General features: G+C 36.2%; 1 protein-coding gene across 3 annotated transcripts; it reads left to right on the forward strand.

The window, feature by feature from the left end:
* The first annotated feature begins 372 nt into the window (after nucleotides 1-372).
* Nucleotides 373-27515, forward strand: TRMT10A (tRNA methyltransferase 10A). Of its 3 annotated transcripts, none has more exons than XM_019962407.2 (8): nucleotides 373-530; nucleotides 7550-7746; nucleotides 11806-11968; nucleotides 16052-16123; nucleotides 17185-17259; nucleotides 19843-19992; nucleotides 22417-22522; nucleotides 23998-27515. In XM_019962407.2, exons 2-8 carry the CDS (start codon nucleotides 7562-7564, stop codon nucleotides 24261-24263), a joined length of 1017 nt encoding a protein of 338 aa, XP_019817966.1. In that variant the 5' UTR covers nucleotides 373-530; nucleotides 7550-7561; the 3' UTR covers nucleotides 24264-27515. The 3 variants fall into 3 exon arrangements, with proteins under 3 accessions (XP_019817966.1, XP_070647265.1, XP_019817965.1); XM_070791164.1 differs by lacking the exon at nucleotides 373-530 and adding an exon at nucleotides 757-1127; XM_019962406.2 differs by lacking the exon at nucleotides 373-530 and adding an exon at nucleotides 1140-3948.
* The last annotated feature ends 263 nt before the right edge of the window (nucleotides 27516-27778 follow it).

The raw sequence follows: 27778 nt of genomic DNA on the forward strand, positions 1-27778 counted from the left end.
TTACTGGGAGCTTGATTCACTTTTAAAATCTAATTTTCCACTTGAGTTGTGTAAAATTATGTGATACTGAAAACCTCCTGTATTATAAATACAAATAATTTAGGCAAGAGATGCTTTCTTCTCATCTCAAACGTGGAAGAATTATAAGCCCTTTATTAGTGTTGGTCATTTTTAAGAGTAGGAATGTCTTAACATCCCTCGCCATGCCCACGAGGATAAATGAATAAATGCCGGCAGGTGTATGCCTGCCTTGAATTGGAAAAACAGGTATTATTACTCAAACACCTCCCACTCCAGAAACGCTAACCCCAGACCCCGCCCCACACAAACCCCGCCCCTTTCTCCCACTGCGGGTCCGGAGTTGGCGCAGTGGGCTGACGTAAGACGTAACCTCCGTAGCCTTCTACGTGTAGCTACCGGCTCTGCCTCTGGGAGTTGAAGTTTCCGAAAGAGGACCTTCTCGAGTGGTAAAGACCACTACAAAAAGCCTTCTGAGAGGTTATCAGATTTCCCGACAACTCCTCTGTTCGGTAAGTGTCTTGGCGCGGAGGCTTGCGCTCATCTACCTTTTGATATAATCCGGGAGCAAAAGGAGCGCGTGCCGATCCCGCCTTCCACTAGCAATAGGGCTTCCGGGCAAGAGGTAAGTGGGATAATGGAAAATGGTAGCAAAGACCCAGCTCCGGAAGGAAGTGTCGTCAGAGAGAGCGCGCCCCTTCGGCTCGCCAAACAGCTTTCTGATTCGTCGGCTGCAAATTAACCCCGCCTCTGGAATGCGTCCACGCATTTGAGACATGGAGGCGAGAGTCGGGCTCGGCTCTGGTCACTAGTATAGGACCTCTTGCTGTCGACTTCTGTTTGGGGTCAAGATACGGTCCTAGTATGTGAAGTGTGTTCGCTTCCCAAGAATGAAGGGAGAGGGAAATCTGGACTCTGAAAGGCCGGAAAACGAGTTGTGGTTGTGCCACTTACTGGAAAGTGACCGTGGGCAAGTCGCTTTTCGTCTTTAAACCTCGTTTTTCCTCATTTTCCTCATTTTTCCTACGAGGGCTGATGTCTCTGAGCGCTGTGAAATGTGGCGAGAGGCCAGGGGAAAGTTGCTGCAGGTGCTGTTAGGCCCCACCGTGGTGAGCTGAGGACTATTTTAAGAAGTCCAAGGTGTTACTGAATTTCCCTGAAACATTTTGTGTTTAAATTCAGGAATTTTTCTAGAGGTACACAGAGGATAGCAACAGCACATTTCTCGCTTTTTTGTTTGTTATAAATCCTCCGCCTTTCCCCATCATGGCCCAGGCCTCTGCCTAAGGGACCTCACAGCTGAACCGAGTCGTTATTGCAAATCTGGCCCTCGCGTTTTAAAAAAGGATATTCCTTCTTTACCACCGTTAGGTCATTTAATTCCGTTCTGCGGTTATTTCGACATTCCTTTGGATGTTTCTGGAAAGGAGGCTGTGTTATAAATTAAGACTTTAGCCCAATCAATAAAGCCATGATTTTTTTTTTTTTTAAACTTTCGGCCAGTCACACTCATAATGTGTAATCTCCCTGCCAGGAGTTGTGCTGAGAAGTGGAAATACAAGGATAATAGAGATACAATTTTTTTAATCTATCCCACACAAAATTGCCTTAGTCATCTTTATCCATAGTTTCATAAAACCACCAGATAATCTATATCTAACTAAACGAACCATTTAAAAAAATTCAGTGCTCAAGTAAACTAAATTTGGCACAATTATTTCTGTAATTGCTACAAAGTTGGTTGAACCTGGTGAATGAATTAAAATGTGCAGTGAATAGCACTGCATGTGAGGGACGAATGCAAACTCTGCCATGGTGTTTATATTTTACTTAACAGGTTAATCTGAACAAACTAGTGCATAGTTAAATGCTTACCGTATGTTACAGGCAGTAGGAGTTGGTATATGTCTTTGTAAAGTGTGTTGAAAGCAATAATGAAAGGATCTCAATCTAGCATCATTTGATGCTTGATCATTGCATCATTCCCTGCAATGTATCTAGCTTATTCAAAGCTTTAAAAACTTTTCTTTTACTACATTCCTTTTTCTTAATTGAAAATAACTTTTAAAATAGCAGTGATAATGATATTGACAAGCTCATGACCTTTGTATTTGATAGGCTTTTTAAAAATATTAGTATGCAATGATAAGCAAATTAAATTTAACTTGGACTTCTTGGGAAAGGCGAAAGCTCCCCCTGGTGTGCATGAGTTGTAAAATTTTACTGTACTTTGTTATATTAAAATTTTCACAGTCTAGAGCCAATCAACACTTGCTCTTTTGATCATAGTAGGAAACTAGTGAAAACCGATGCCACTGATGATAGAAATATTCTCTCCTACAATATTAATCAATTTCATGAAGAAAGCAATTTGTTTCCTCTGATTTTTAATTGTGCCTTAAAGTCTGCACGTTTGGCTTGTGTTCCTCCATGCCAAGTCGCTTCAGTTGTGTCCGACAGTTTGCGACCCTGTGGACTGTAGCCCAGTTTCCTCTGTGCGAGGATTCTCCAGGCAAGGATACTGAAGTAGGTTGCCATGCACTCGTCCAGGGAATCTTCCTGACCAGGGATGGAACCCATGGTGTGTTGGCCGGCAGGTTTTTTTAGTTTTTTTTTTTTACCACTAGTGCCACCTGGGAAACCCGCACATTTAGCTTAAGGGGCAGGTTTAGCTTATGTTTTCTATATTGTTTTGGATATATTCATTGCTAATTTTTATTCATGTGTTTATTTTTGGAAAGGAAATAAAAGTGATCCTCGGAATCACAATTCATGTTTAAAATTTTTCTTATCTTTTCAGGCTTACTGTGTTCCCTCTGTCTCCTGTTTCTTGAGTAGTAACCTTATTTTCTAGATTAAAAAAAGTTAATTAATGTGCTCAAGGTTCTACATTTACCTCCAGTTACCTTTTTGGCCTATGTTTCTCTCAAGCTGTTACTCACATTTTTTAAATGCTCAGACATACGATTTTTTTCATTTTATTTTTCTGTCTGAACTCCGAATCAGATTGTGAGGTTGTCTTCTAATTCATCAATTACCTCTTGGACTCCAAGTAATCTGGAGTTTGCCTCGTATGTTGAAATTTTTATGACTTCACTTCCTGGTTTCCAAATTGGTCCTTTTTTTTTTTTTTAATGAATTCTTGTTTTGCTATTTTTATGCCCGTTTTTGTGTATCAATTTCTCAATTTTTGTTTTTATGGTTATTACTCTTCATTAACTCTTTTTTTCCCTCATTTCCTGTCCTTTTATAATTTTGCTTTGCAGACTCATCTGGAATGGAATTATAGCTTTCCTTTCCAAACTACCTCTGTCTGCTACTGATTTTGTGGTTCCTTCCACCCCATGACCCTTTTCAGTGCTTCAGACCAATAGCAGAGCCTATATCTGTGATTGAGAATTTCGGTCATATTGTACGTTCATATGTCACCTCATATCTGGGCCCAGGTTGTAGCCAAAAGGCTGGTGTCTGTTTCCCCCAAGTAGTCAGCTTTGTATAAGCTATCTTTAATTTTACCTGTTGTTAGGCATTTTTTCTTGGAAAGAGGAGCCTCACCCCTAACACCAGTGTAAGGGTTCATCTTAAATTGCCTCCCATCTGTCTCCCATCCTCTGTCTTGTGTTATTATTTTTCTCTTTAAAGATAGGAAAACTCTCAGCTGTTTTAACACAGCAGACCTTGTTCTTAATTTTGAGAAAAGCTATACTTTTTTTGTTTCCCCTTTTAATATTTTATCTGCCATTGTCATGTGTTGCAAGCTTGGAAGGCAGGATGTCACAGACATAAACTTTTGGCAGTGATCTCTAGGAAGTTTCCCGATTGTTTTTTTTTTTTTTTTTTTGGTGCACTGGCATACAAGTAGAACCAAAGGGTTTTTCCCGTCCATTACCTTTTGGTGACACAGGTCTTCCCCGAGCCTTTCAACAGCAGGTGGGTGAAAGCAACACAGCTCTTTAACATTGTTTGGAAATTCCCATTTTCTAAATAAGACTTTGGATTTCTAGAATACAGTAGAGTTGGATGTGGGCTTGAATCTTCGCTCCATTACTTCATTCAACAAGTATTTGCGGACCTATTTTGTGCAACATTTGCTGTAGGTGCCTTGTTTCTTAGGAATTATATAAGAGCTTTGTAACTTTGGGCAAGTAATCTTTGTACCTCTTCCTTTGCAAAGTAGGCATATATGACTTCCCCTTAGGGTTTTTTTTTATGGAGAAGGAAACGGCAACCCATTCCAGTATTCATGCCTGGAAAATCCCATGGACCAAGGAGACTGGTGGGCTACAAACCATGGGGTCGCAAAGAGTCAGACACGACTGAGCGACTTCTGTGTGTAGGGTTTTTAAGAGAGTAAATTAGATAATAACTTTTTTATTAAGTATAGTAAGAATTAATAAATGTTTGATGTTACAATTTTCATTGCCTTTAGAAGCCCTTTATAATATCACACTCACTCATTTATTCGTTCTACCTGTACGTAATAAGCGTCTACGAAGTGCTTGGCACTGTGTTAGCGTTGCCAGTGTAACGTTGGGCAAAAGCAGATGTTAGCCCTGCCGAGTGAACTTTCCAGTGGAGAGTCAAAGTTGAGTTGTCATTTCTAGGAGATGATCTCCTTTAAAAGAAGTGTTTCAGTTCAGTCTCTCAGTCGTGTCTGACTCCTTGCCACCCCATGAATCGCAGCACACCAGGCCTCCCTGTCCATCACCAACTCCCAGAGTTCACCCAAACCCATGTCCATTGAGTCAGTGATGCCATCCAACCATCTCATCCTCTGTCATCCCCCTCTCCTCCTGCCCTCAGTCTTTCCCAGCATCAGGGTCTTTTCCAATGAGTCAGCTCTTTGCATGAGGTGGCCAAAGTATTGGAGTTTCAGCTTCAACATCAGTCCTTCCAGTGAACACCCAGGACTGATCTCCTATAGGATGGACCAGTTGGATCTCCTTGCAGTCCAAGGGACCCTCAAGAGTCTTCTCCAACATCACAGTTCAAAAGCATCAATTCTTGGGCGCTCAGCTTTCTTCACAGTCCAACTCTCACATCCATACATGACCACTGGAAAAACCATAGCCTTGACTAGATGGACCTTTATTGGCAAAGTAATGTCTCTGCTTTTTAATATGCTATCTAGATTGGTCATAACTTTCCTTCCGAGGAGTAAGCGTCTTTTAATTTCATGGCTGCAGTCACCATCTGCAGTGATTTTGGAGCCCAGAAAAATAAAGTCAGCTACTGTTTCCCATCTATTTGCCATGAAGTGATGGGACCAGATGCCATGATCTTAGTTTTCTGATGTTGAGCTTTAAGCCAACTTTTTCACTCTTCTCTTTCACTTTCATCAAGAGGCTCTTTAGTTCTTCACTCTCTGCCATAAGGGTGGTGTCATCTGCATATCTGAGGTTATTAATATTTCTCCCAGCAATCTTGATTCCAGCTTGTGCTTCCTCCAGCCCAGCGTTTCTCATGATGTACTCTGCATATAAGTTAAATAAGCAGGGTGACAATATACAGCCTTGATGTACTCCTTTTCCTATTTGGAACCAGTCTGTTCTATGTCCAGTTGTACCTGTTGCTTCCTGACCTGCATACAGGTTTCTCAAGAGGCAGGTCAGGTGGCCTGGTATTCCCATGTCTTTCAGAATTTCTCATGGTTTGCTGTGATCCACACAGTCAAAGGCTTTGGCATAGTCAATAAAGCAGAAATAGATGTTTTTCTGGAACTCTCTTGTTTTTTCTATGATCCAGTGGAAAAAAGTGGTTGGTGGCATAAAGAAAACTTGTGAACTCTTGTATTCCTAGATGATTCTTCCCCCTCTTAGTAATTTTGCAGTGAAGTAACATGTCAGGGCTTTGCTCTAGCCCCTAAATCATACATCTTAAAATTTCTTGTCTTGCAGTCAAAATTTGATAAACTTTCTAACTTTTCTTAGGTACCCCATATGTCCTATTACATCATTGCATGTTTAAAGAAGGCAAGAACCATGTAATGAAACTGCTGCTCAAATTATGTTCTGTGAAGTTCTTTTCTTTCCAGTCTCTGAATTGTGGCGATTGTTCTTTTTCCTTTTAGATGTTGGCTTCTCTGCACAGACTTGTTAGCTATCCCTGTGAAAGGGAAGAACTACCCATTTTTGTGTAAGACTGATAGAATATTGCAGACTTCATGCTTAGTCTTTGATAGGGATAAAGAACACATATTCTTAAGCTATGGTGTTAATAATTAAAGAGAAAAGATATTTCAGTATTTCTATCATTTTCCCTGCTCTAAAGGCAAGTTTAGCTCTAAACAGTGGATGTAAAGATGTGGGTTGTAGTTTAGTTGCTAAGTCGTGTCTGACTCTTGCGACCCCATGGAGTGTGGCTCGCCAGAATCCTCTGTCTGTGGGACTTTACTTTCCAGGCAAGAATACTGGAGTGGGTTGCCATTTCCTTCTCCAGGGGATCTTCCTGACACACAGATCGAACCTGGGTCTCCTACACTGCAGGTAGATTCTTTGCCAACTGAGCTACCAGAGTGGGTGGTTAAATCTAAATAAGATGTTTTAGATGGCCCTGAGTTACAGAGTCAGTTTACATATTATGTAAACTGATTACAGAGTCAGTTTACATATTTTGTTTTTCAGCTGTGACTTAAGTGAAAAATTTATAATTACATATTTATAATGAAATATGTTGGGGGGCAACTCAATTTGTTTTCTGTACTGTCCAAAATTTAGAAATGTATAGCACACCTTGTGTCAAAAATCAATTGTTGAGTGTCCACCCAGATAGTGAAATTAGCACTTTTCCTGTATGACAGTATTAAAAACAAGTACAAAAATGTGCCTTCCATATCTTTAAAAAAAATAATGTTTTTCTTTTATAAAACTATATTTTCATTATATAAAATTTGGAAAATGCAGAAAGCCATGGGTGGGTCAGAATTAAAACATGTGTGTATATGTGTGTGTGTGTGTGTGTGTGTGTGTGTATATATATACACATATATATATATAAAGAAAATTGAACATTTTTTGTTTTGATTTTCTTATTTAACATAATTATTTCCCTTTATCACTAAATAATATTGAGAAACATTTTTCTTGGCTGCTTAGTATTCCAATCCAGTGTTATAGGTGAACTGTAATTTATATTTAGTCCCCATTTGGTGATATTCTAATTTTTTATTGTTAAAAATAGCAGTAATACATGTATTCTTTTCTATTAATTTTGTTTATATTTCTAATTAATTTACAGGAATTCTAAGGAAATAAATTATTGTAAGAAAGAGTATCAACATTTTAAATCTCTTCAAACGTACAGGTCTGAGTAGTCTTCTGGGAAAATTGTTCTGTGCTGCCAATAGTGTATGAAAATAGCCCATTTCATCAAATGATCTTTGCCAGTAAATGACGATTGATTGCCTAAATTTGCACTTTTTTCATTACTAATATGGTTTCATTTTAATTGCATCCTTTGGTCTTTTTTTTTTACTTTTTTTTTTTGGTTGTAAATCATCTGTTCATGTCAGAGTTGCTTTTCAATTTTTCAGAGGCATCAAATAATGTCATCTGAAATGTTGCCAGCATTTAGTGAGACTTGTAATGTTGAAAGACAGAAAAACTTAAGTGAAGATGGAGAGCAAAATCAGAAGCCCGGATCAAGTGAAAGGTTTCAACCAATATCTAAACGGCAAATGAAGAAGCTAATGAAACAGAAACAATGGGAAGAACAACGAGAACTCCGCAAGTATGTATAAAAATGCATATATTCTACCCCTATTTAGAGATATGGAATGTTGAACCTTCAATATAGTAATTATGCAGTTACATAATTATGCAATAGTAATTATGTTAATTAAATTGGGACTGTACATATTGTTAGCTCACTTTGTCAGTTGGCTACTAAAACTGTTTTAAATTGTTTTCTTTTTTTTAGCAGTGTTGCTGAATTTACACAATACACTTTTCTCACCCACACATATTGTGAGTAGCACCCCAATTTCTAAAGTAACCAGTTTATAAAAAGGATATAGTTAGCATCCATGTCCTAGATATGGAACAAAAATAATCATCTCAGAAAGGTCAAGTTTGGGCCTAACATTGATTTTGCTAGAACTATTACAGGTTTTGGTAAGAGCAGTTAGGCTTAAGCTGTTATTGTAGAAAGATAAAATTTATTAGAAAATTAATTGTTGATGTAGATGAGAGAAAAACCTGAGGTTTTTTTTTTTTTCATAATTTTACTTTTAAAAAAATGGGAGCAGCTTTTTCTTAAAAAAGAACTTTTATTTTTATTGAAGAGCTTCCCTGGTGGCTCAGATGATAAAGAATCTGCCTGCAATGTGAGAGACCTGGGTTTGATCCCTGGGTTGGGAAGATTCCCTGGAGAAGGGAATGGCTACCCACTCCAGTGTTCTTGCCTGGAGAATTCCATGGACAGAGGAGCCTGGTGGGCTGCAGTCCATGGGGTTGCAAAGAGTCAGGCACTACTGAGTAACTAACACTTTTTTCTTCATTTTATTTTTATGGGCTTCCCTGGTAGCTCAGAGGGTAAAGAATCCGCCTGCAATGCAGGAAACCTGGGTTTGATCCCTGGGTTAGGAAGATCCCTTGGAGAAGGGAATGGCTACCCACTCTAGTATTCTTGACTGGAAGAATTCCACAGACAGAGGAGCCTGGCGCACTGCAGTCCATGGGGTCACAAAAAGTCAGACACGACTGAGCAACTAACACTTTATTTTTCATAGTTAATTCACATATATATATATGTGAAATATATATATATGAAAAAGTGAATATGTTAGTTGCTCAGTTGTATCCAACTGTGCGACCCCATGGAGTGTGGTCCGCCATGCTCCTCTGTCCATGGAATTCTCCAGGCAAGAGTACTGGAGTGAGTTGCCATTTCCTTCTCCAGGGGATCTTCCCGACCCAGGGGTCAAACTTGGGTCTACCATATTCTGTGCAGATTCTTTACCATCTGAGCCACCAGGGAAGCCCCATATATACATATACATACATACTTTTTCAGATTCTTTTCCATTATAGATAATTACAAAACATTGAATATAGTTCCTTGTGTGATACAGTAGGTCCTTGTTGGTGGTGCTAATGGTAAAGAACCCGACTGCCAATGCAGAACATGTGTAAGACATGGGTTTGATCCCTGGGTTGGGAAGATCCCCTGGAGAAGGGCATGGCAACCCACTCCAGTATTCTTGCCTGGAGAATCCCATGGACAGAGGAGCCTGGCAGACTACAGTCCTTAGGGTTGCAGTGAGTTGGACACAACTGAAGTGACTGAGCACAGAATGTGTATGTTAATCCCAAACTCCTAACTTTTCTTCCTACGCCCTTACTATCCACTCTTATAACCATAAGTTTCTTTTCTGTGTCTGTGTGTCTACTGCTGTTTTGTAAATAACTTTATTTATATCACTTTTTTTAGATTCCACATGTAAGTGCTAACATATTTGTCTGAGTTACTTCACTTATGATAATCTCTAGATCCATCCATGCTGCTGCAAATGGCATTATTTCATTCTTGCTTATAGCTGGGTAACATTGCATTGTGTATATATACCACGTCTTCTTTCTCCATTCGTCAGTGAACATTTAGATGCTTCTGTGTCTTGGTTTTTGTAAACAGTGCTTCTATGAATGTTGGGGGTGTATGTATCTTTTTTAATTAGAGTTTTCTTTGGCTATATGCCCAGGAGTGGGATTGCTGGACCATATGGTAACTCTATTTTCAGTTTTTTAAGGAATCTTTATACTGTTTTCTGTAGTGGCTGCACAAATTCACATTCTCAACAACAATGTAGGAGGGCTCCCTTTTCTCTTCATCCTCTAGCAGTTGTTATTCATAGACATTTTGATGATGGCCATACTGACTGGTGTGAGGTGATATGATAGTTCATTGTAGTTTGATTTGCATTTCTCCAAAGCAACATTGAGCTCCTTTTTATGTGCCTATTGGCCATCTGTATATTTTCTTTAGAGAAATGTCTGTTTAGGTCTTCTGCTCCATTTTCGTTTGGGTTGTTCAGTTTTGTTTTGTTCTATTTTAATATTAAGCTGTATGAGCTTTTTGTTTATTTTGGAAGCAAATTCTTGTTAGTTACATCATTTGAAAATATTTACTCCCTGCCCATATGTTGTATTTTAATTTTGTTGATGGTTTCTTTTCCTGTGCAAAAGCTTTTAAGTTTATTTTTATGTTTATTTTTGTTACTCTAGGAGGTGGATCAGAAAAGATCTTGCTGTGATGTATGTCAGAGTTTTCTGCCTATATTTTTCTCTTAAGAGCTTTATAGTATCTGGCCTTATATTTAGGTCTTTAATCCATTTTGAGTTTATTTTCGTGTATGGTGTTAGGGAGTGTTCTAGTTTCATTCTTTTCCTTGTAGCTATTCAGTTTTCCCAAGACCGTTTACTGAAGAGACTGTCTTTCCTCCTTCCTGTACTCTTTTCTTCATCATAGATTAATTGATATTAATTAATTGACATGTTTCTGGGCTTTCTGTTTCATTGATGTATGTGCCTCTATTTTTGTGCCAGTGTGATGCTGTTTTGATGATTATAGCTTTGTAGTATTGTCTGAAGTCAGGGAAGATGATTCCTCCAGCTTCATCCTTTTTTCTCAGGATTATTTTGGCTATTCAGGGTCTTCTGTGTTTCCATACAAGCTTCAGAAAATTTTGTTCTAGTTCTGTGAAAAATGCCATTGATATTTTGATACGAATTGCACCGAATCTATAGATTGCTTGCATAATATGGTCATTTTCCCAATATTAATTCTTCTAATCCAAGAACACGGTATATCTTTGTGTAATCTCCAGTTTCTTTCATCAGTGTTTTATAGTTTTCAGAGTTTAGGTCTTTTGTCTCCTTAGGTTGGTTTATTCCTGGCATTTTATTCTTTTTGATGAGATGGTAAAATGGGACTGTTTCCTTAATTTCTCTTTTTGATGTTTGTTGTGTGTAGAAATGCAATGGATTTCTGTGTATTAATTTTGTATCCTACAACTTTACCAAATTCATTGTTGAGCTCCAGTTATTTTCTTTTAGCATCCTTAGGATTTTTTGTATACAACATTGTGTTATCTGGAAACAATGACAGTTTACTTTTCCAATTTGGATTCATTTTATTTCTTTTTCTTTTGCCTGCTGTGGCTAGGATATCTGAATCTATGTTGAATAACAATTTTACTTTTTTTTACATATGGTTATAATTGTTGCTTGAAAATCATGTAGGGAAATGATAAAAGTAAAATTTTTTATAACTCTCAAACTCAGTATTTTAAGTTTTCTAAGTACATATAATGGGCTGTGTGCTGTGCTGTACTTAATCACTCAGTTGTGTCTGACTCTTAGTGAACCCATGAACTGTAGCCCACCAGGCTCCTCTGAAATTGGAATTTTCCAGACAAGAATACTAGAGTGGGTTGCCATGCCCTCCTTCAGGGGATCTTCCCAGCCCAGGGATCGAACCTTGAACCCAGGTTTCCTGCATTGCAGGTGGATTCTTTACCAGCTGAGTTACCAGGGAAGCCCCATATAACGTGCTACCAATAATAAATGAACTTATAGTTCAGATCTGTGTAAAAAATATTTTGCTTTTGCAGACTCATTTATTATGTAAAACTTTTAGACTATCTAAAATTTCTGGTATTTGACAATTTTTGATCCACAGAAGTAGCAGTTTTTTATGATTTAGCCTACTGATTTTAAAATAATTTTTTTTTTGTTTAGAAAAGTTTTGTAAATATCCAAATAACAAAAAGTTGTTTTCTACTAATTTTAGACAAAAACGGAAGGAAAAACGCAAGAGAAAGCAATTAGAGCGACAATGTCAACCTGAGTCAAATTCAGATGGAAGTGACAGAAAACGTATTCGAAGAGATGTTGTTCACAGCCCACTCCGCCTTATCATTGACTGCAGTTTTGACAGCTTGATGGTATTAAAGGTATCATGAATCATTGTCAGAAAAATCCTGTAGCTGAACTAGGTTTAATAACTCTTGCTTTAATATGTAATATTACTTTGATATAATTTATGTACTAAAATGCATCTTTTTTTCTTAATTGTGGTTTTTAATGTACATAACAAAGTTTACCATCTTAACCACTTTTAAGTGTACAGTTCAATAGCGCTAAGTACACTTATGTTGTGCAGCCAATCTCCAGAACTCTTTTTCATCTTACAAAACTAAAACTCTATACCCATTGAACAACCATTTCCATTCCCCTTCCCTGAGCCCTTGGCATCGCCATTCTACTTTCTGTCTCTATGAATTTGTCTACTCTGTGTATCTTATATAAGTGGAATCCTACTTTCGTGACAGATTTTTTTCACTGAGCATTATGTCTTCACTGTTCTGTGCTCAGTTGTTCAGTCATGTCTAACTCTCTGTAACCCCATGGACTGTAGCCCACCAGGCTCCTCTGTCCATGGGATTTCCCAGGCGAGAATAACGGAGTGGGTGGCCATTTCTTACTCCAGGGGATCTTCTGACCCAAGGATGGAGCCCATGTCTCCCACATTGACTGGCGGGTTCTTTACCACCGCACCCCTTAGGAAGCCCCTGCATTGTAGTGTGTGTCAGGATTCCCTTACGTTTTAAGCTTGAACACTATTTTAGTGTATATATAAACCACTTTTTATTTATTCATTCATCTGTTGTCAGTGGACATTTATGTTGCTTCCATCTCTAGGCTATTTTGTTGGTTTCCTGTGTGTATGTGTTTTTTAAACTATTTTATTGAAGTATAGTTGATTTACAATGTTGTGTTAGTTTCTATTGTAAAGTGACTCAGTTATGCATTTATATATATGTATATATATACACACATTTATCCTTTCTCATATTCTTTTCCATTATGATTACAAGATATTGAATATAGTTTGCTGTGCTATACGGTTGTACCTTGTTGTTATCCATTCTGTGTGTAGTAGTTTGCATCTGCTAAATCCCAGATCCCCAGTTATCTCTCTCTCACCCCTTGGCAAGCACAAGTCTGTTCTCTGTCTGTCTGTTTCTGTTTTGTGGATAAGTCCACTTATGTCATATTTTTAGATTCACATAGAAGTGACACACATTTGTCTTTCTGCCTGACTCACTTCACTTAGTATGATAGTCTCTTTAAGTCCATCCGTGCTGCTGTAAATAGCATTATTTCTTTTCTTATGGCTGAGTAGTATTCCATTATATAAATGTACCATGTCTTCTTTTTTTTCTTAACTGGAGTATAATCACTGTAAAATGTTGTATTGGTTTCTAGTGTACAACAGTGTGAATCAGCTATATGTATGTGTATATCCCCTCCCTCTTGAACCGTCCATCCCGCCTGTCTACGTCATCACAGAACACTGGGCTGAGCTCCTTGTGTTTACACGACAGCTTCCCACTAGGTACTCGTTTTACATGTGGTCGTGCATACTCTTTCAGTTTCACCCTCTCCTTCCCCCTGTGTCCACAAGTCCATTTTTTATATCTGTGTCTTCTATTCCTGCCCTGCAAATAGGTTTGTCAGTGCCATTTTTCTAGATTCCACATATATGCATTAATATATTTGTTTTTCTCTTTTTCTTACTTCACTCTGTATGACAGACTCTAGGTTCATTCACATCACTACAAAAGACCCAATTTCTTTCCTTTTATGGCTGAGTAACATTCCATTGTATGTATGTACCACATCGTCTTTATTCATTCATCTGATGAAGTATATTTACGTTGCTTGCATGTCCTATTGTAATTGTAAATAGTGCCGCAGTGAACATTGGGATATATGTATATTTTTGAATTATGGTTTTCTCTGAATGTATGCTCAGGAATGGGATTGCTGGATCATATGGTAATTCTATTTTTAGTTTTTTAAGGAACCTCCATACTATTCTCCATAGTAGCTATTCCAGTTCATGTTCCCACCAACAGTGTAGGAGGATTTCTTTTTCTCTACATCCTCTTCAGTGTTTATTGTTTGTAGATTTTTTGATGATGGCCATTCTGACAGGTGTGAGATGATACCTCATTGTAGTTTTGATTTGCATTTCTCTAATAATTAGTGATGTTGAGCATCTTTTCATGTGCTTTTTAGCCATCTGTATGTCTTCTTTGGAGAAATGTCAGTTTAGATCTTCTGCCCATCTTTTGAGTTGTTTGTTTTGATATTGAGCTGCAAGAGCCGTTCTATTTTTTTTGGAGATTAATCCCTCGTCAATTGCTTCTTTTGCAAATATTTTCTCCCATTCTGAGGGTTACCTTTTTTGTTTATGGTTTCCTTTGCTGTGCAAAAGTGTTTAAGCTTAATTAGGTCCTATTTGTTTATTTTTGTTTCTATTTTCATTACTTTAGGAGGTGGATTGGAAAAGATCTTGCTGTGATTTATGTCAAAGAGTGTTCTGTCAATATTTTCCTCTAGGAGTTTTATACTACCTGGCCTTACATTTAGCTCTTTAATCCATTTTGAGTTTATTTTTGTGTATGTTTTTAGGAAGTGTTCTATTTTATTCTTTTTCTTGTAGCTATTCAGTTTTCCCAGCACCACATATGGAAGGGACTGTCTTCCCTCCATCATGTACTCTTGCTTCCTTTGTCATAGATGAGTTGATGATGGATGCATGGGTTTATTTCTGGGCTTTCTGTCCTGTTCCATCAATCACTATGTCTGTCTTTGTGCCAGTGCCATACAGTTTTGATGACTGTAGCTTTCTTTGTAGTATAACCTGAAGTCAGGGAGCCTGATTCCACCAGCCCTATATTTCCTTCTCAAGATTGTTTTGGCTCTCCAGGATCTTTCGTTTTTCCATGCAAATGGTAAAATTTTTTGGTTCTAGTTCTGTGGCAAATGCCATTGGTAATTCAATAGGGATTGCATTGAATTTGTAGATTACTTTGGGGAGTGTAGTCATTTTCACAGTATGGATTCTTCCAATCAAAGAACATGGTATACTATCTCTCCATCTGTTTGTGTCACACATCTTTGATGTCTGTCATCAGTATCTTCTCGTTTTCTGCGTCCAGGTCTTTTCCCTCCTTGGGTAGGTTAATTCCTGGTATTTTATTCTTTTTGATGAGATGGTAAATGGGACTCTTTCCTTGATTTCTCTTTCTCATCTTCTGTTGTTAGAGTATAGGAATGTATATTCTACCCAGTAGGGCTCTCATTCAGATTCAGCGGAGAAATCAAAAGCTTTACAGACAAGCAAAAGCTAAGAGAAGTCAGCACCACCAAACCAGCTTTACATACTAAGTTGGGACTTGCCTGGTGGTCCAGTGGTTAAAACTCCTCACTTCCAATGTGGAGGGGCACAGGTTTGATCCCTGCTTAGGGAGCTAAGATCCCACATGCTGCACAGAGTGGCCAGAAAAAAAACCAACTTTTAGATTTTAAAAAAATTGTTTTTTAAATTTTTTCCTTAAAAAATGCTTCCTAAGTTAAGCTTTTCAAAATCTGTGGCCCTAAATTAAAGTATTAAATAGCTAATAACTTGCTTTTATTTATATGTATATGTATAGACAGAGGGAAAGACAGGTACTGTAATAGATTATGAAACTCAGTAACTGCATACTAATTGTAAAGAGCTGTAGGGGGTTTTGTTATTAATCCTAACTGAAAGAAATGGGAAAAATATGATTGGCTTAAGAGGATTATTTAATAGTCTGAGAAACTTGGTTGTTTAAACAATGCTACTATGTTTTAATTACTTTCTAAACTTTTTTAACTTGTGAAAATTTTAATACTATGGCTCTAAGAGTTTTATTTTTTTCTTTTGTTGTCTCCTAAGAAGAGTGAAAGTTTTCGTGAACTTATATTTTAAGTGGATACAAAATATGAAATTATGGGTCACTTACAGAGTATTGACTTATATTAATTATTTAAATAATATGTTAGGAAATTGAATGGAAATTAGTCAGAAAGGACTTATATTTCTAAAGAAGAAATGTACCTATCTAGTTATCCTTCCTGCTTATTCTGTTCCACTCAGATTATGAAATGGCCACAGGTAATTTTGAAAATATTACTTTAAAAATTGCACTCTTTTATAGGACATTAAGAAACTTCATAAGCAGATTCAACGATGTTATGCAGAAAATCGACGAGCACTGCACCCTGTGCAGGTATGTTTGAGAAATTTAAAACAAACTTCCAGTTTCCTTTTATATCTTCCTTCAGAAAATGCATACATAATCCTGATTGCCTTTACAAGAATGAGTGTTACAGGTAATATTTTTTAATAAGCTAAATGTCTCTTTGGGAAAATGTTCTATTTTTCTACAAAAAGAGAATATTTTAAATGTTTTTCATATATTATTTTCAAACACACTGTACCCAGTCATCAGTCCTATACATCTTGACCTGTTCATTGTTGTATAGTTGACCATCGTCATTAAAGGACACACGCATATTTTCATACCAGTTTCTCAGCTCTCAATCCTTCCTTTCTGGGGAGTAGGGGAACTGCCCCAGGCTGATACGTGCCATTGTGCCTGTTGGCCAGATTTTCTCTACTTAAAAGGATTTTGAGTCACTGATAATTTTGAAGGATTGAGGGAGTGATTTGTGAGACTAATTGACTGCTCGTAAGAGTAGGGTCATTTTTCTTATTGTTTTAATTCTAAGTGCGCTAAAAATTAACTCTGACTCACTGATGTTAAAAACTAGAAAATCTTGTTAAAATTGTGGTTAGATATTTTCTTTTTATCAAGTGATAGTAATATTATATTTTCACACTTTAGATTATTTTCACCCTTGATTAGATTTCAAATAGGTTTCAGGGTTTAAAGTCAAAGCAAAATTATGAAGACTTTGGACTAGTAAAAAATAACAGTAGTGGCAAAAGAAGGGGAAGGGAAATGACATGGAAGCAGGAATTTTATAGAAAAGTGATCATTAAACAAGAGGCAGATTATAACTGCTTAGAAAATGGAATGAAAATGTAAGTGGAATACAGAAGTTAGTGGGTTAGGAGATGCACAAAAATACACATTTCTATCAAAGATAAATCTTGTCATGTTTAAAGCCATAAATTAATTTTTAAATTAATGTCATAAATTAATTTTTGTCCAGAATGAAAATATTTTGTGTTTCATTGATAGTCAAATTAGTGAGAGAGGAAATAAAATATTGGCTTTAATAGTCTTTCAGTCTCTCTTTCTATGCCTGCCAATCTCTTTATCAGTTTTATTTGACAAGCCATGGAGGCCAGCTGAAAAAGAATATGGATGAAAATGACAAAGGATGGGTCAACTGGAAGGTAACTAAAATCGATTAACTCTCATATAATACAAAGTATTTTTAGGCTTAAAGGTCTACATTTTTTACCTGAGTTCTACATAGTGCTAACAAATATGAGTCAGCAGCTCCAAACCCTGTGTACCACTGTACCTAAGTCTAAGTTTACCAAGGAGAGACGCTAAGAGACTTGAGATATAGTTTGTACCTTCTTTCATGAAATCTCACTTGCTATTTTACTGCCAACTTTAAAACATATTTTTTGAAAAAAGAAAGAATTAAAGGTCTATATGCAATCTCAACCCAGCAAACTAGCTATACATTATTTATAAGAGTGAAGTCACTCTAAAATTTGGAAATGTATTTGTTTTCTCCTAAATCTGTTCTATACCCTCTGATGTCCACTATCCACACATGGCTATTGAACTCTTGAAGTGTGACTGGTGATTTGAGATGTGCTATAAATGTCAAATAAACACTGGGTTTCAAAGATAGTACAAAACAGAGAAAGAATGTAAGATATCTGCTTAAAATGAAAAAAACACATTTATTATAAGTTAAATGATAACATTTAAGGTATATTGTGTTGAATACAATGTATTGTTAAAATTAATTTCAAGTATTTCTTGTCACTTTTTAAATTTTCTTATTTATTTATTTTTGGCCGTGCTGGGCCTTCGTTGCTGGGCCCAGGCTTTCTCTGGTTGTGGTGAGCGGGGGCTACTGTCCAGTTGCAGTGTGCAGGCTTCTCATCACTGTGGCGTCTCTCGTTGCAGGGCACAGGCTCTAGGCACTAGGGCTTCAGTAGTTGCAGCTTTGGGGCTCAGTAGTCATGGTGCATGGGCTTAGTTGTTCCACAGCATGTGGGATCTTCCCAGACCAGGGATCAAACTTATGTACCCTGCATTGCAAGGTGGATTCTTAACCATGGGACCACTAGGGAAGCCCCTTGTCATTTGTTTTTTAATGTGGCTACTAGAAGGATTCAAATTACGTATGTGGCTCACATGTTTTTTTTTCTATTGAACTAAACTACTCTGTCATTTGACCCAGCAATCCCACTTCTGGGCATACATACCGAGGAAACCAGAATTGAAAGAGACACGTGTACCCCAATGTTCATCGCAGCACTGTTTATAATAGCCAGGACATGGAAGCAACCTAGATGTCCATCAGCAGATGAATGGATAAGAAAGCAGTGGTACATATACACAATGGAGTATTACTCAGCCATTAAAAAGAATACATTTGAATCAGTTCTAATGAGGTGGATGAAACTGGAGCCTATTATACAGAGTGAAGTAAGCCAGAAAGAAAAACACCAATACAGTATACTAATGCATATATATGGAATTTAGAAAGATGGTAACGATAACCCTGTATGCGAGACAGCAAAAGAGACACAGATGTATAGATTGGCTTTAGTACCAATCCCTAAGGAACCTTAATCCTATTCTACTCAGAGAAGTGGTGGGTTATTCTTATACTTTTTCCCTTTCTCCAAGCCAGTTTTCATTGTGACAGACTTTCCCTGTCTCACTCATTAATCCTATAATGACTGCATTTTTTATTTTATTAATAGTCTGTAGTATAAAACATTTTCAAAAGTCTTTTTAAGTTCTAAAGTATAGTAAATTTACCAAGTTTTATGTTCATGCCTGTTTTCCTAAGAAATACTGTAATGAGTTAGAGTAGGCGTACTTTCAGTTATTTCAGTTATAGCTTGTAAAATTTATTACTTTATACCACCAGTTTTCCAGAGACATATGAGTTCACAAGTTTCTAATTATGCACATTCCTCTTGGGGCCTTTATTAAGCATAGGCATCATATTTATCGTATATCATTTTCCAGAAAAATGGCTGCTTATTAATCAATAGGCTATATACACTTATGTGAGAGGTCTCCTGCTTCATTTTTTTATTTCCACAAAAATTATTGAGACGTGCCATCTAAACCTTGTGATGTATCTTCCTTTTTTCTTTTGGTGCAATTTGCAAAATTCTGCCTACTGTTGTTCAGCCTGTACCTCTGACCTGATAGTTTTGGTAAAGAAGATTTCAAATGTCTATTTTTGTGGAAGTCGATACATGAAAATTATTAAATCTGTAAGCCCTTTCTTTTTGATGATTCATATAAATGGAGAAGGAAGTAATTGGAGAAGGCATTCTTTGGCTGGAGAACAATGTGAGCAAATATATAACAAATGCATTTGTTTTGTTGGAACAGAAAGTTAGCAAGATAGATTGGTGCTGTATTGAGGTGAGAGTTACTAAGTTAAGGAGCTTGAATTATAACCTACAGATAAATATGAAACATTGAGAATAGTGTTTTCAGAAAACGAGCCCCCCAGCCATGTGAGGAAGTAAATTGGAGGGATCTGAGGCTAGAGGTGGAAATAGCATCAGGAGGCTACTTAAATAATTGAGATGTGAGGTGAAAAGATGTTCGAGTGATAGGTTCTAAATAAGACATTGTTAAAATATTCTTTCAGACTTCCTGTCATATGTTTTTTGGGTGGGTTTGTCTAGGGAAAAGAAAATAATCATTTTTAGCCAATTTTCACAAAATCCTATTAATAGCATCTTTCTCTTTGTGTTTTAAAGGATATCCATATCAAACCAGAGCACTATAGTGAATTCATACAGAAAGAAGACCTGATTTATCTTACATCAGATTCACCTAATATATTAAAGGAATTAGATGAATCAAAGGCCTATGTGATTGGAGGATTAGTAGATCACAACCATCACAAGGTACATACTATTAAGTTTTTATTTTTGCTTTTGCTCATACTTGAAAAAATTGCTGTACCAGTGTTCTTGATAGTAATGTTAATTTTCTTGATAGTAAGTACTGAGTGCTTATGTTTATTGAGTACAGTGATATTTTGGTCACCTTTCTAGCTAAGCAAAGCATTTCACATATGTTAGCTTGCTTTATCCTTACTGCAACCCAGTGAAGTCAGTGCTGTTAGTACACACAGTTTACAGATGAGGAACCAGAGGCATATTAAAATTAAATCTAAAATCAATAATAATAGGTAGTAGACACTTGAAACTCCAGATTGCTCTGGAGCCCACGTGCTTAAATGATTTTCTGTATTGATAAATGCTGCTTTTGCTAATCAATTTCTAGGCTGCTGGTAAAATTTATATTAATTTATACCAAAATTTATATCCAAATTGGTAAACTTACGCCCATTTTCAAATATGTAATTATATGGGATGTGTTTTCTGTCCTCTTTAATTTGTACTTTGTCTCTTCCCACCTCCTTACCCTCATTCAAATGAAAAGTTACAAAAGAGACACAGATGTGTAGAACAGTCTTTTGGACTCTGTCGGAGAGGAAGGGGGTGATGATTTGGGAGAATGGCATTAAAACATGTATAATATCATATAAGAAATGAATCGCCAGTCCAGGTTCGATGCAGGATACAGGAAGCTTGGGGCTAGTGCACTGGGATGACCCAGAGGGATGGTATGGGGAGGGAGGTGGGAGGGGGGTTCAGGATGGGGAACATGTGTACACTGTGGCAGATGCATGTTGATGTATGGCAAAACCAATACAATATTGTAAAGTAAAAAAAAATAATAATAAAAAAAAGAAAAATTATAGAAATACACTTTCTAAAAGAAAACATTATTTTGTATTTTTCCAGTTATGTTGCATTGTGCTAAGTTAAGCTCAACTTATTTAGCTAAGTATCTGCTGAAATGTTGTCAGCAGAATAATACACAGTAATTCATTATTCTCATATAGCACCACTGTGCAGGAAAATTTTATGCATTGTTGGAAGTATTTATATCATCGTGTTGCAGTATGGTAACCCATTGGCTGTTGAGCATGAGTTGTACATAGTATGATTGAGAAATTGAGTTTTTAAAAATTATAATAAGTTTAAATAGTTACATGTGGCTATAGTTGGGCAGTACAGCTCTATAGCATCGTAGGGAATTTTATCAGAATGATCTTTAGCCTATTTTTTCCTTAGAAAAATTCTGTTTTCTTATTTCTGTAGAACTAGTTTTTTTCTTTGATGTTGTATGTTTCTCTGAAGTAAAACAATTTTGTTTTCAAAAAGACCTGACTTGATCTATTATCAAATATTGGCCTTTAAAATATCCAGACTATTGGTAATTCCTCTGGCAGTCCTGTGGTTAGGACTCTGTGCTCTTGCTGCCAAGGGCCTGGGTTTAATCTGTTTGGGGAACTATAAGATCCCACAAGCTGTGTAGCATGGAGTGGCCAATAAATGAATGATTATTTTTTGAAAATGCAAATTATTAGTTAAGAAATTTAGCTCTTTTTCCTCCTGTGTTATGTCTTTGGGCTCTTTTAGTCCTGATTAGACCCAGGCTTTAAGGATTTTAATTTTGGGAAGAAAATTCATACTCAGCGTTTTTTTTTAAGTTGAAATTCATGCATCCAGTAAGTATTGTTCCACTGAAAGTTGTATTATTTGTTTACTTTTCTGTTTCTCACACATAAATTAAGTGTAACATTAATAGAATTTCTAAAATGTTTACATTTCATTAAAGCAAAGTCCTAAGACAGGATTTAAGTTGATTTCCTTTCTAAAGCTTTTTATTCTACCATGCTACCATGCTAAGGTTGGGTTTTGGGTTTTGGGTTTTTTTTTTTTTTTCCCCCATAATTCAGCATTCTTTTAATTGACAGAAATGAAAAAATAAAATTTATGGACAATAGGAAATTTTTTTCATTCAGGTTTTTATCTCATCAGTTTTTGCCACTTGTGCCTCTTAGTGCTATATAATTGAAACAGTTCTATCTTTCAGATTCATGAGAAGAGTGATGATGCTTCTATAAGAATTCAGTTTGAATAAGCTGAGAATAAGGCAGTGTGGAGTGATGAGAAGCTGCTTGAGTCAGGAGGCATGAGCCAGGTTTTTCCTTTGGTTCTGCCACTGACGAACTTTGTGACAGGATAGACAGCTTAATGTCTTTGGTTTCCTCGTTTGGTTAAAATAAATACCAGCAACATTCTGACTATACTTATTATCAAGAGAATGTTTTCAAATTAGCTGTTAAATATACACACACAAATTCAGATTACATTCTCTGAACTAAAGTCTTTCCTAAAAATTATTTATTCTGTCATAGACTTAAGTTTAAATAATATAATGTTCTAGTCCAGGTGATGATGTCTTTGTTTTAGGGACTCACGTATAAACAAGCATCAGATCATGGAATTGATCATGCACAGCTTCCCCTTGGGAATTTTGTGAAGATGAATAGTAGAAAAGTTTTGGCAGTTAATCATGGTAAGCCATAAGCTTATAAGCTAAAAATTTACCTGAGTGAACACTGAAAAATAACCTTCTATTCACATTTTGTAAAAATAGAAAATATATACCTTTGGAAAATTAAAATGTAGTCATTTATGATTTGTTTGACTGATACATGCATATTTTAGAAAGTTTTGAAGGTATAAAAAAGTGTAAAGAAAAATAAGTAGGTGTTATTTCACTACCCAGAAATACTTCATAGTAACTTTTTGGTGTTTCTCCAAGTTCTTTTCCTATGCATGCTGCTAAGTCACTTCAGTCGTGTCCGACTCTGTGCGACCCCATAGACGGCAGCCCACCAGGCTTCCCCGTCCCTGGGATTCTCCCAGCAAGAACACTGGAGTGGGTTGCCATTTCCTCCTCCAATGCATGAAAGTGAAAAGTGAAAGTGAAGTCTCTCAGTTGTGTCCGACTCTCAGCGACCCCATGGACTGCAGCCTTCCAGGCTCCTCCGTCCATGGATTTTCCAGGCAAAAGTACTGGAGTGGGGTGCCATTGCCTTCTCCGTTCCTATGCATATATATCCTTTATTATATAATTGGATTCTTACTCTATTACATAAAATGTTACAAATGTGGGGTGTTTTCCCTCCGTTTATATTTATTGAATCATTGTTAATGGCTGTGTAACTTTTTCTTCATCTGAATATATCAATACAATAATACAGCCATTCTGTTGACATGTTTTTCTTTTTACTACATTATAGTAAATATTATAATATTTATAATATGCTGTGAATATTATAATAGATATCCTCAGACTTAAGTCTTTGCCTGGAGTTTTGCTTTTTGAAATGTTTTTTAGTAGAGATTTTTGTTAGTACACAACTATTAATTGGGTTTTTTAAATTTCTCTGTAGCAGGCTCTAGGGAGTTATAGAAATGAATTTATTGATTCAAGGAATGAACCTCTTCCAAGACTTTTGATATATAATGGATTCCTTTTCTATCATAAAGTAATCCAAATTTACCCTTTCATCAATGTGTTAAAAGTGAGAAGAACTTGGCGGGACAGTATTTAAAAAAAAAAAAAAGGGAGACAAGACACTCCCCAGAGTGAGTGGAAAGCTAGAAGAAATTTAGATTAATGGTAGCTCTCCCCCACCTTTTTTGTTTGTTTGTTTGTTTGCATATAAAGGATAGAGATATGGAAGGAATGAAGAATAAGAAGGAAACCAAAGAGGGGTCCTCTGTCTATTAATTATAATTGACAATGGATAATGATAAACCTCTGAGTGGTTAAGAAAGGATATGAGGAAAAGCTACAAAGTAGCAGCCTTGAGAGCCTTGGGACATATTAGCTCTGACAGCTAATACAGGAGAAGAAAGTAATAAGAACAAAGTAGTTATTAGGACATGCTAGCACTCTTAACACAAAAGCAATGTATTTTAAAGTATACAGCATTGTGATGAGCTAGGCTAAGAAACAAACGGAGTTTGTCTTCGTTGCAGTGTTTGAGATTATTTTGGAATACCTGGAGACAAGAGACTGGCAAGAAGCATTTTTCACTATTTTACCCCAAAGGAAAGGAGCTGTTCCCACAGACCAAGCCTGTGAAAGTTGTTCACATGACAAGAAATTCGCCAGAGTTGAAGGTGGATTAAACAGTGATTCCAGTGAGGAGGAAAATAGGCATGAACTAGATTCAACGCACGAGGAAGAAAAGCAGGATAAAGAAAATAGCACTGAATCTACAGTGAACTCTGTACCACACTAATACCACTTTTTTTTTTTTTTTTTTTCCTTAAGTTTAAGGAATAATCAGGAGAAAGTGAGGTGTTTCACAGAATATTTGAATTGGAAAGAAATTTCATTTTCTTTTATTTCTGTTGTGAATTTTTTTTTAACTTTTTGAATTAAGTGATAAAAAGTACTCATAAGAAAGCATTTTTTTGTTTTTGCATAAGAGTTAAATATGTAAAATAAAAAATTTTCTAAGCCTCAAACAAGCATTACTTGAGAATATTACCCTATTAGTAAATCTATGTTCTTTTATTTACAAGATTGTGTTCTTCAGAATGTGCCTTCAGACCTTTCAGTTTTATTACTATATGTTTATATCAGTGTCTTTCTGATTTATTGCCTACTTATTTGTGGAGGCAAGTATCCTAAATCTCCTTTAAGTCTAACAAAATTTTCTGAATGGGAAATTACCTTCTATTTGCAGCTTTTATATTCACTTTAATTATTTCAAAGGAATATAGTGATTTTAGGAAGAAAGAAGTATTGGATTGATAAGGGGCTTCTGTGGTGGCTCAGTGGTAAAGAATCCACCTGCCAGTGCAGAAGACGTGAGTTTAATCCCTGGGTCAGGAAGATCCCCTGGAGAAGGAAAAGGTAACCCATTCCAGTATTCCTGGATTCGATTGAATTTGTTTGAATTATATTCAAACATTGATGTCTTTTGGAATATGGACCCATCTCTATCCTTTTGTGTGTGTGTGATGCATTTTGTGGTTCTAAGGCAAGCACTGAGGACTTAAGACTTTAATATATTTTCTTAATTTAAATAATCAAGGTAAATGATTTCAATTACAAAATTAATTTTTCAGCCACCAGAGAAGCCCATTTTTCAGGCTAGATTATTTTAAAAAGCTGTTGATGGATTTCCCTGGTGGTCCAGTGCTTAAGAATCCACCTTCCAATGCAGGGGACACGGGTTCGACCCCTGGTCTGAGAAAATTCCACATGCCTTGGGTAACTAAGCACGTGCACTCTACTGTGCCTGCGCTCCAGAGCCCTCAAGCTGCAGCTGCTGAAGCCCACGTGCTCTAGTGCCTGTGCTCCAGAAGCGAAGCCACTTCAATGAGAAACCCATGCACAGCAACTAGAGAAAGCCCACATGTAGCAGTGAAGACCCAGCCCAATCAAATATAAATACATAAACTTATTTTTAAAAAAGGCGTAGTGATCCATTTTTGTCATTACCCAAATTTAAAAAGAAACAGCTCTTAAAAAAGTAGCCCTTGGCAGCTATCCTTTTCTTTCCATATGTACTTCTTTAAAATAATGTTGGTTCTTAAGCAAATAAAGTTAACTTTATATGTGCATCTGTCTATCGTATAATAATATTTAAGCTAATGTAAATATGTTTCTGTAAATACTATAAGCATGTATGAAAATATGTGTATAATTGTATATACATGTGTCTGTCCACATCATGTATAATTCTGTTATTGATGATAGGATTGAGTTGCCATATCTATATTATTTGTGTGAATGTGCTGAAAAACACTAAGGAATTTAAATTTCATGAAATGTAAATATCTATAACCAAACATTTATATGAGGGCATTGGCAAGAGATGGTGGAGCTAGTAGATGTTTTAGTTCCTGCCAGTAAATGTAGAGCAGTTATATTTAACGTGATTATTCTTTGTCACAGCTAAAGTAACACTTCAGAAGCCTTAGTTACTAGGTTTGGATAAATTAAGTTTCTGTTTTTTTTTTACTTATTGGCATCTCAGATTATATACATATTTGATCGAAAATTCACTGAATTTAATATTGACATTCACTGTCTCTTTTGTTGCTTTATTCTTAGTAATCTATTACAGTAACCCATTTAAAGGTCTGTGAGAAATGTATGTAAATAAAGAAAAGCCCCCACAGTTGTAGAAGAATAGAGCTTGTGTCTTAAGTTGTGTTTTTCAAAGTTACAGGTTTTTCTAAGTATAGTTAGTAGCATGAAATGTTAGGCTTATAATTTAAATCATTCCATATGGAATAAGGCTCAGTTTGATATTGAAAAGTGGGGAAAGGTCATTACAAGCACCATGTAGTTTAATTTTCACTAATTATATAAGCCCTACATTTGTTTCCAGGGCTGCCGTAACAAAATACTGCCAACAACAGTAGTTTATTTTAAAACAACAGTAGTTTATTTTAAAACAACAGTAGTTTATTCTCAAAAGACATGTACTCTTATAGTTCTGGAGACTGATAGTCCAGAATCAGGGTGTTGGTTGGCTCATACTCCCTCAGAAGGCTAGTGAAGATTCCTTCCTGGCTGCTTCTAGCTGTCGGTGGTTGCCAGCGATCCTTGGCGTTCCTTGGCTTGAAACTGCATCACCTAAATCTTTGTCATCACATGGACTTCTGCCCTCTGTCTTTTGTGCTTCTATTGTGTCCTTTTAAGGATACCAGTGATTGGATTAGGGTTCTCCATTATCCACTGTGACTTCATTTTAACTTGATTTTATCTACAAAAACTGTTTTCAAATAAGTTCACATCCACAGGTATCATATATTAGGATTTGAACTATATCTTTTGGGTGGATACAATTCTGTTCACTCCAAGTCCATATCTAATTTGGATTGCTGATGACAAGAAGGTGAAGATGACAATTAGAAATGACTAATTTCTGAGATATTTAAAATTTTGTTTTTATTTAAATAATTGTAAGTTTTTCTTATTTTACTATGTTCTCAAAATTGTTTTGGTTTATCTGAGGTACTTTATTTAAAAACTTAAGTAATATTAAAGTCACTTGTATTGGAACATAGTAAAGGTGGGGAATTTAGTTAGTATTTAAATGCATCAAAATGAGATATGTCTGCTGAAATAATTGGATTTTCTCTCATTTTTTTTTTTTAATTTTTAAAAGTTTATTTTTATTGAAGTTTAGTTGATTTACAAGATTTTGGGTGTATCACAAGGTGATCCGGTTATGCATACACACTATATTTATAAAATATATTTTTTATTCCTTCTCAGGTTCTTTTCCACTATAGGTGATTAGAAGATATTGAATATTGTTCCCTATGCTACATAGTAAGTCCTTGTTTATCTATATTGTATGGAGTAGTGTGTATCTGTTAATCTCAAATTCCTAACGTATCTCATCCCCCACTTTGCCCTTTGGTAACTTAATTTTGCTTTCTGTGTCTGTTTCTGTTTTGTAAATAAATTCATTTGTATAACTTTTTAGATTTCACATGTAAGTGATGTGATATTTGTCTTTATCTGATTTACTTGACTTAGTATGGTAATCTCTGGGTCCATCAGTGTTGTTACAAATGGCATTATTTCATTCTGTTTTAACATTCCATTGTGTTAAATATATACACACACACACACCACATTTTCTTTATCTGTTCATTTGTCAGCGGTCATTTAGGTTGCTTGTGTGTCTCGGCTATTGTAAATAGTGCTGCAGCAAACACTGGAGTGCATGTATCTTTTGAATTAAGAGTTTTTGTCTTTTCTGGAAATGTGCCCAGGAGTGTGATT

This window comes from Bos indicus, chromosome 6 (genome assembly GCF_029378745.1).
Source record: "Bos indicus isolate NIAB-ARS_2022 breed Sahiwal x Tharparkar chromosome 6, NIAB-ARS_B.indTharparkar_mat_pri_1.0, whole genome shotgun sequence".
NCBI classification, from domain to species: domain Eukaryota; kingdom Metazoa; phylum Chordata; class Mammalia; order Artiodactyla; family Bovidae; genus Bos; species Bos indicus.

Coding starts and splice junctions, on each gene's coding strand:
- TRMT10A (XM_070791164.1), top strand. CDS start 1,074: ATGTGGCGAGAGGCCAGGGGAAAGTTGCTGCAGGTGCTGTTAGGCCCC. Junction 7,747..11,805: donor GAACAACGAGAACTCCGCAA/GTATGTATAAAA, acceptor TACTAATTTTAG/ACAAAAACGGAAGGAAAAAC. Junction 16,124..17,184: donor GAGCACTGCACCCTGTGCAG/GTATGTTTGAGA, acceptor TCTCTTTATCAG/TTTTATTTGACAAGCCATGG.